At 32.5% G+C, this 9,015-nt stretch overlaps 1 protein-coding gene across 1 annotated transcript; it reads right to left on the bottom strand.

Annotated features, from left to right (window-relative positions):
- Nucleotides 1-1,956: 1,956 nt before the first annotated feature.
- Nucleotides 1,957-7,599, bottom strand: LOC143148342 (importin-4). The gene is made up of 15 exons (XM_076314614.1): nt 7,462-7,599; nt 6,997-7,083; nt 6,807-6,914; nt 6,589-6,741; nt 6,338-6,523; nt 5,970-6,264; nt 5,742-5,896; nt 5,068-5,665; nt 4,759-4,994; nt 4,476-4,687; nt 4,054-4,394; nt 3,785-3,960; nt 3,501-3,709; nt 2,964-3,274; nt 1,957-2,851 (listed from the first exon to the last, which is right to left on the bottom strand). Exons 1-15 carry the CDS (start codon nt 7,513-7,515, stop codon nt 2,727-2,729), a joined length of 3,246 nt encoding a protein of 1,081 aa, XP_076170729.1. The 5' UTR covers nt 7,516-7,599; the 3' UTR covers nt 1,957-2,726.
- Nucleotides 7,600-9,015: the final 1,416 nt, after the last annotated feature.

Raw genomic sequence — 9,015 nt, 5'->3', positions numbered from 1 at the left:
GACGCGACGCGAACCGTGCAGTTGGTCCTACTAGGTCTATCCCGTTTCCCCTCGGTGGGTCCGATTCCAGAGAAAACGAACGACGCCATCCACTCCCCTAGAGGAGTGCCCCGTTTCTCCATCTTTACGACGAGAGGGTCTTATTTTGGAGGCTTTCGCAGGGACCAGCAAAAATGCCTGCTCCTGTGCTCGCAACATGCCCTCTCTGGAAGCGAATGCACCGGAAGAGACGGCGATAGACCGTTCGGACCAGCTACACGGCCGGTCACTTGCTTATGCAACAAGCAGTGGTGACCGGGTTGAGGAACGAAGAAGCGAGCAAAATTAAGCTAAAAATTGGATAATTGCTCGGTAGATCACAGATATTTGTACACGGTGGCCTTAAAACTAACTTATTCTAACCTCGACTAAAGAGAGAGTCCTCTTCCTTCTTCGTCCTTCTATGTTCCTATCTAAGAGAAACCTAAAGTCAAGGTATGATAGAAAATAGAAATGAAGTTGGTTAGCGATTAAATACAGTCGTGCAGTAACAAAGAAAATAAACATTGAAAAACAAGTACAAATTAAAATCAGAGAACAAATTAAATAAATTAAACAAAGAAAAAAAATGAGAGTGGTCGCCAGTACTGACCCCCGCCTATCGGCGGTCAGTACCGGTTACCAGGAGGGCCCCCTCCCCTTCGCAGGTACCTAAAATGAAGAGATCCGTCCACCTCGAAGGCTCCCCGTGGAATGAAATTCCGTCAAAGGGGGGGCTCCTTATATACCCACAACAAGGTCACTTGCCGTTACTTCGATTGTCTTTGTTCGATCTAATCGAATATTTCAAGAAATTGATGGCTTTTAAGCCGTTATTTATATTAGGACATTGTTAATAATTGTTTAAACTATGGTCCTATAACAGTTGTTAATAATTGTGATAAATAAACATCAAGATTTTGCAAAATTCGTAGAGACGAACGGTTTCGGTGAATGTTTCTTCCATTCCGCGATTGTTACTAACATTTACGGATGTTCCCAATATTAATCGAAAAATAGGCATCTTACTTATGCATTATAAATGATGAAATAATTTATAGAAATTGATTTTAATCGAGATTCGAAGTAAGAATGTGTTTCGTAAAGTTTTAATGCATGGAAATTAATAATTGTCTATTTGGTACATTAATTTAACATTTGTTTAATTTTTATTATTTACACAATACGCGTAAAAGTTGTATTTTTTACTGAGAAGCGCCGAGATTCAATTAATCGCTTCTTTAGATAGAAAAATCATCGTGGTGAACACTTGTTAATCGATAATCGATACGTGTGGCCTTGACAATGACGTTTCGAATTCAACGAAAAATTCAATCGTAAACAAAGAATACTTCGACAAAATGATATTTTAAGCCATTATTTATACTTGGATATTGTTAATAATTGTCTAACCTATGATCCTACGACGGTTGTTAATAATTATGATAAATAAACATCAAGGTATTACGAAATCTGCGAAGGCGATCGGTTTCGGTGAATGTTTGTTCATTTCCGCGATTGTTATTAACATTTACGCATGTTCCGACTATAAATCTTACAATATGCATCTTATTTATGCATTATAAATGATTGATTTACTTGTAGAAATTAATTTCGATCTAGATATTAACAATATTATTTAAATAATATCTGAGTAAAACTTTTCATTTGAATAATTTTGTTCACACTATTATTATTATGCATTATTGCTAGTATTCGTTAATAACGAATAAGAATCTAAAAGGTATTTATTTTTACGAGAACAATCATCTTTCGCATGTACACGTACGTGTATCTGCTACAAAAATAATTAATTATCACTATGTTTAGTTTGAATTACAACATACTTATCTACATTTACAAATTATTGTGTATATAGACATTTTTAGCTATGCAATTTCAAGATATAAAAGACACAAATGTTATTTATAAAAAGGATATAGTGCAACAGATTTATTTTTTCAAATAATACATTTATGTTCAATGTATACATACAATGATTCATATAGCGACGAGCATTCTTGGTTATAAACAAACTCGAGACGTGACAATCATAATGTCCGCTCTGTAATAACAACATTTCTTACGCCTACGCCTTCATAAAGTGCGCATATTCATCAGGATTTGAAATCATTGATTTACATCATTCGGTACCGTTAAATTGATACGTTCAACTTTGTTGATTGAAATTTGTCAATTGTAAATCCTATTGCTTTAAACAATTTAGAATTACACCGAGAATTTCTTTGCACTAAAAATAAAAAGTAAGGAAACTCAAGACTAGAATTTAATATTGTTTAAATATATATATTTATGTATATATATATGTATATATATATCCATATAAAAAGTATACTTCGGCTGTGACATCTCTTACGTTATACTGTTAGGAGCTGGAAGGTTTAAACAGAACATGTTTTGTTACCTCACTGATTTGATTAATTGTAATTATTGACTGCTCGATACCGTATTTTCGTGAGCACAAATGGAGCAAGATTTGTATGATGATAATAAATTTATATAAATGATTGTAAACTACTGTTACTGATGCCGTGAACCTCGATACGATAGGTATAACTTAAAGGAAAAAATGAAATATATTCTGTGTCACTTTTTTCGCAACGAAAATATCTTCATTTATCAGTCTGCGTGTGTCTTATCCAATGCGGAACAATAAAAGATCGTTGTTTTCGAATTTATATTGAAATCTAAGAAAATAGGCGTTGAATATTTGTCGCAATTTCTGCAGGGAGCTCAGCGTACATGGAATTCCATTCATTTGGAAAATCTCGTTGTGCAGACTTGATAAATTCCAAGACAAAACTCTTTGCTTCTGTACAGAAAATATGAATACATAATGATTCGATATATTAGTCATAGTAGTTTCGTATTGTAATAATGACAATTATTTATAGAATATAATAAAAAAATATTGCATAACTCACCGTCATCGGTAGCACTTTCCTCGTGTATAACACTAACAGCTATTTTCAGCAATATATGCATATGCGGTTGTAGAATGGAATGACCAGCCTCATATAATGTTAATATACTTTTAAAAACTGCCTTATTTTCTTCAAAATCTTCTTTCAATGGCAACTGGCTAACAAAAACTGGAAACACTTGGTCGAGAGGCAAAATGGAGTAATTAGCGATGATGAGTCGTGCAATTGCTCCAACAACATTATCACGAGCTCCTGCATGAGTCTCTTTAGCGATCAAACCTGACAATACTTGTAAAATGTCAGGATAATGTCTATGTGATTGTTGTTAAGAAAATTTTAGTATTTCATTTCCTTGAAATATCGAATTGCAGTGTTCTGTCAATATTTAAAACGACACATTAAAACATTGGATTTTCTGGGTCCATAATAAATAGTATAATTAAAATGATCAAAGCAAAATATTTAAATCAATTTTATTTTACGGTTCTCTTGAATTATAGAATACCCCCTTAGATTGCAAAACAGTTAAAAGGATACGAATAAACTGCTTCTTTGCCATGAAAAGCAAGTTCACCAATTCCATAAATCGCATTATTGCGAACTTCGGCACTAGGATCATTCGTAAGTTTTAACAATGTTGGAAGAAGCTGAGGTATAAAAGCTGCTACTGTATGTTTAAGTCCTGAGAAGCAATCTGAAATTGTTCCCACCGCAAAAGATCGTTGCGCTTCGGACTTATTTTTTTTCTGTAAATATTGTTTAGTTATTAAACGAGCGAGTACAATAGTTTATCAATTAATGCTGAATAAACAGAATCATACCAATCTTGTTAAAAGCATCGGCAAAGTAATTTGAAAATAAAACACGAAGTCTTCTGGAGCGATTATTTCTCCAAAATTAGATAATACATCACCCGCGCATTCAATCAATAATTCATCTTGTTCAGCTTCAGTCTCTATTTCTTCTGCATCTTCCTCATCCTGACACGCCGTTCTACCTGTAGTAAACAATATTCTTTACTAAACAATATTAAACAATATTAATTACTAAACAAAAATAGAAATATAATAAATTTGTTTTAAACACTTACCTAACAGAACATTTGTGACACAATTCATTATAGCATCTTTATGGCCTTCTCCAATAAGAACGTCTGTCTTTATTTCTTTTAAAAGCCCTGAATAAGCATCCAAACCACTAATAGCTACTGTTAGTTCGTTATCTAGTCTTATCAATTCCGATAATTTTGGTATAAATACATAGAGAGCTTTCAATAATGCTTCTTTTCCTTCATTAGTACTAATTTTAGAAAAATTTATACAAAACTGTAAAAGACCATCAATGGCAGCTTTACGAATGTCTCCTTGTGGATAATTCATTAATTTAAAAGTTTCCTCAAAAGATTTCTGAAGATATGGCAGAAATGCTTCTCTACAATAAAATTTTAAGTGTAGTAAAAAAATCTAAAAATAATATAATCAAACATAAAAGTACATTAATTAAATATTATACTCTGTATGTTCGGCGATTTCCTTTAAGGCTAATATTGCTTCTTCCTTTTCATCGATGTATGCATTCTCAACACTGTAACCTGCTACGTCGTAATCATCACCATCTTCTTCGTTATCTGTATTTTCAATGTCTTCTTCTGCATTTTCATTTTCACTATCACTAAGATCTTCGTAAACTGGAAAGGCAGAAGTCTCGTCTTCCTTATAGTGGGGCTATAAAAAATAAAGCGATATGATTGCAAAATACCATTGAATTATTTGTACTCTTTGTATAATTTACATACCACTATGCCTTCTGAGCTCTGTATACTTAATATCATGTGCTCAACAATTTCTGGCAAAGCAGATGCCATTTCCTTTTTCATTACAGTACTAATTGAAGCAAACAGTCCGTAAATAGACTTTTTTAAATCAGGATCTTGTGTTTCCTTTAGCAATTTCATTCCAAAATTAAGAGACCTAGTAGTTAAAGGTGCAAAATTTTTATCACCTATTGTTCTTGCGATCACTCCAAGAGTATCTGTAAATCAGTCATCTTTTAATTACATTATTAAACATTATGTAAAGTTTAAAAAACATTTCAATATACGAACCAACTGCTTGTACTTGAAGACACATGGTCTCTTCTGTTTGTTTTTCTACAAGGTAACTATCAAGAATGGAAATAATTTTTTCAAAATATGGCAATATGTTCTCCTTACTGGCCAAGACAGCTGAACCAATAGCACTCAGAGAAAGCTCTCTAACGTGAACTGGTGTGTCAGCATTCAGAATTTCAAAAAGCCTTTCCATTAAAGTCGGTAGATATGGTAGAAGACTTTCATTCAAATTTTCACAGAACATTTCCAGTGCATAAAACATACGATCGACAGAAGGTGGTGCTTTTTTTTCTTGTTTAATGTGAGCACATATTTGACCAAGATACTCAAATAATACTGGTAATAATTCGAAAGAATATTGAGAAATTTCCGGTTGTAAATGTTCAGAAAACTGTCCAAGAGCAAAAAGAGCAGCATTCCGGACCACAGGAATGGAATCTGTAATTCCTTGACAAGTGCACCGCAAGATGGATTCAAGGTATTTAGTACGAATATATTCTGAACAACCTTCTGCTAACACTGCCATTGCTAGATACGATGCTTTTTTTGCATATATGTCCGTTCCTTGAAGACTAGGTTCTATGTATTGCAACTATAAAAATAATATAGAAACATAATATAAACTTCTATCTTACAGAGAAAATTATTATAAATATTCTAAATTGTACCAAATAAGGAATTAATTTCTCTGGAGGTAAGTTAAGTGCAAGTAAATCTAAAACTTGAGCAGCACAAGTTACAGGTGTATTGTCTTCATTATCACTAAAGTAAACTTCATCATCCTCATCCTCAGGTTGAGTGGACATAAGACTGAACAACATATCTATAAAGTCATACTAGAAAATTATACCTCTATGCAAGAACAAAGAATATATATGTTCATTAATTCAACTTACCTATGATGGGTTCAACAAGTTTATGTTTTATTATGGCTTTCTTTTTTGTTCTGGCTAACCAGCCAATAGAAACAACAGCTTTAACTCTAAGAGCATTATCTAACGATTTATTACCAGCAATAGCAAGGCACATACTAACAAGAAGTTTAACATGAGGTGCTATTACAACAATTGCATTTTCAAACAGTTCGTCTAACAGTTCAAAACACTCAATAGCTTTATCTTCATTGGTAGTAGTAAAAGCTTGAATTGTGCCTATTACTTGTGGCATCATTTGATGATAAGCATTTATCAGCTGCAAAAATAATTTATTAATAAAGACAGTTAATATTATTTTGAATAAATGTTAATTATTGTATAAGACTTACTGTCTGATTATTTCCAATTAAAGGGACAAGATTTAGCATTATTCGTAGAACATAAAATGCTACAGGATTTCCTAAATTTTGCAAACTGTTTAATGTTTGACTCAAAAGAACTGTGAGTGATTCGGCATGTGTTAGGTATGCATCAGGGGCAATTTCTGTCATAACTGACAAAGTATAGGTTCCCAACTATAATAAATTTATAACTTATCAAATAAATCATAAAGACAAAAAAAGTTTAATATTTTTTGTACCTCTTTATCGGCTAAATTTTCACTTGTAACCGATTGTTGTACAAACTGCAAAACTTCTGGCCATCCATTATTAGGCAATTCATGTTTTACAATTAAACCTATTAATTGTGCAATTGCATTCTTTACAAATTTTTCTGGTTCATTAACCAATGCCTGGAATGATAAAAATCAAATACATTTTCTGTTTTCAAATATGGTTCCATAACCAACATTGATACCTGTAATATTAATGCCTTAAATTCACTGCGTATATGTTGCGGTAATTGTAACCAATGTTTTCCTTTATTGTAACGGCTTCTAAGCAATACAGCTGCGTATTGTCGTATCTGAATAAACATTATTTTCTTGTTAAAAAGGATTCATTGAAATATTTACTAAATGAAATGTTTACATAATGAAAACACTAACCTGGGCCTTTGATGACGATACAATAAGTTGACATAGCAATGGTGTACTTTCTGGTTTCTTAACAGTTTCTCTGAGTTCTGCTGTTCCCTAGAAATATTGTACCATTATAATATTCTATTTAATTATATAAAATATAAAAGTCTTTGCATGTAAGTCCTTGACAGCTACGTGCTAATAAATAAAACGCAAGTTTGTCCTTACTTTGAACTTAAAGACTACCTGACATGCATATTAAATTATCAAAGACGATAGCAGTAGGGAAAGCGCTTTAGGTAATACAATATTTTATTTATTTTGCAGACGTAATGTACAGAAAAAAAGAGAGTAACAATTGATAAAATCTGCAACGAGGATTTAATAAGATAACTTCGATGGTATTTAAAATGGTTATGAGCCGAACCGACCTCATGTTCCGAACATCGCAAAATTTACTTCTCTTGTTAATTGTCACTTTTCTAGACATACCTGTTGTATCGTCGCGTTATCAGCTACAAGCAACTTTGATAGTATTTCCTCCATTGTTAATTTAATATTAGTAATAAAATACGTATTTAATAGTATTTATGAACAAAGTAGCCGGCTGTCTACTACTGCTGTTCTGACCTGTTGGTGACGTCCATACAATACCACTATTGCGCATGCGTGTCATTAAAATGTATAAACAATGAACAAACTTTTTTTGAAGATTATTTATTTCTAATAATAGAATTTTTTTAATTTTTGAAGAAGAATATGTGAACAAAGAAAGTGGTTTAATTATTATAAATATATATTTTTTTATATATCTTAATTTGTTTCCTTCATTAAACAGATGTATCATTATCACAAATAATGAAAATTTTCTAAGTGACTGTACAATGTTTGAGTTACGTAGATGGCACTTCAAGCAAAACGTTTACCGAGCGAGCATAAAGTATTATTTTTCAGAAAATTACAGTACATTATATCTTTTCTACAAGAGAATTATTTAAGATATCATATCAAACTAATTAATATTTAAACTACTACTCACGGCTATAATTATTATGAGAATTTAGTAGATATCATGCAATCAAATATTTTTGCACGAAATACGATAGTACTTCATGCAATTTAAAATCTTCCTTAGAGAGTAACCTCAAAGTACTGTACACAGATTTTTATTAAAATGTAATATAATTCAAACAGTACAATCTGCATTATCGACTTGACTCAATCTTCGTTCTTCCTTGTTTTTACTGGAAATTGGTATCATGTTCGTTGATAATGATTGTCTTAAAACAGTTAATGAAGGTTCACTCGTCATGTGTTATTTATTGTGAACTTCTGCTTCCTTTTCAATATCCGCAATTTAAGACCAGATTTTTTATCTTCGTGCCTGTGCAGTGTAAGTCACGCGAGACCGTTTGTTCCGACTTCGCCTAAAGTCTCGCAACGCGTCGAACAGTTTATTATTTTAGAGCGAACCCCTTCCTCCCACATCCCCCTCTCTTTCACTATTCCTTGTTCACCCTTCTTTCAGTTCGTGCCCTCTCTGTCGCTTCCTCTCTTTCCGTGAAAGCTTCGATACGAAGGCGCCTTGAGATAATGCAGTCTTCGAAATTCTTTAGTTCGCTGTTTTAAAAATCTACGTATACGCCAGTTCGTGGAAAATGTTGAACCATCGTTTGGTCTTCGACATTATTTTTCAATTTATTATTCTATTTATCGCTTCTTATCGTTTACTCTACTTATCCCACATCGATAAATTAGTATTTAGTTTCAAGTATTGCAACCCAATAAATTTATCAACTTTGAAAATTGATCATAACGTTCACTTATATGTTAGATTAAATATATCTTAAGTTACATCTCTCGCAGCTCAAGAACCAACACTCATCTCAGAGTTACGTATAGTGGAAGTGGATCCTTAGATTTCATATAAGTGGATAGTCATTAATACAAGTATGGTTTTAGGTTAAAAAATCTACATTGAGATAGATGTCGCAATTAATGCACAATGTATTTATAGAGGGCAGCAAAAATTGCCATAGTTCTTAT

This window comes from Ptiloglossa arizonensis, chromosome 6, assembly GCF_051014685.1.
Source record: "Ptiloglossa arizonensis isolate GNS036 chromosome 6, iyPtiAriz1_principal, whole genome shotgun sequence".
Taxonomy (NCBI): Eukaryota; Metazoa; Arthropoda; class Insecta; order Hymenoptera; family Colletidae; genus Ptiloglossa; species Ptiloglossa arizonensis.
The sequence above is the reverse complement of the archived record's forward strand: the minus strand, read 5'-3'. Positions and strand labels throughout refer to the sequence as shown.

Coding starts and splice junctions, on each gene's coding strand:
- LOC143148342 (XM_076314614.1), bottom strand. CDS start 7,515: ATGGAGGAAATACTATCAAAGTTGCTTGTAGCTGATAACGCGACGATA. Junction 6,524..6,588: donor AAAATTTAGCCGATAAAGAG/GTACAAAAAATA, acceptor AATTTATTATAG/TTGGGAACCTATACTTTGTC. Junction 5,666..5,741: donor AGAAATTAATTCCTTATTTG/GTACAATTTAGA, acceptor TTATTTTTATAG/TTGCAATACATAGAACCTAG.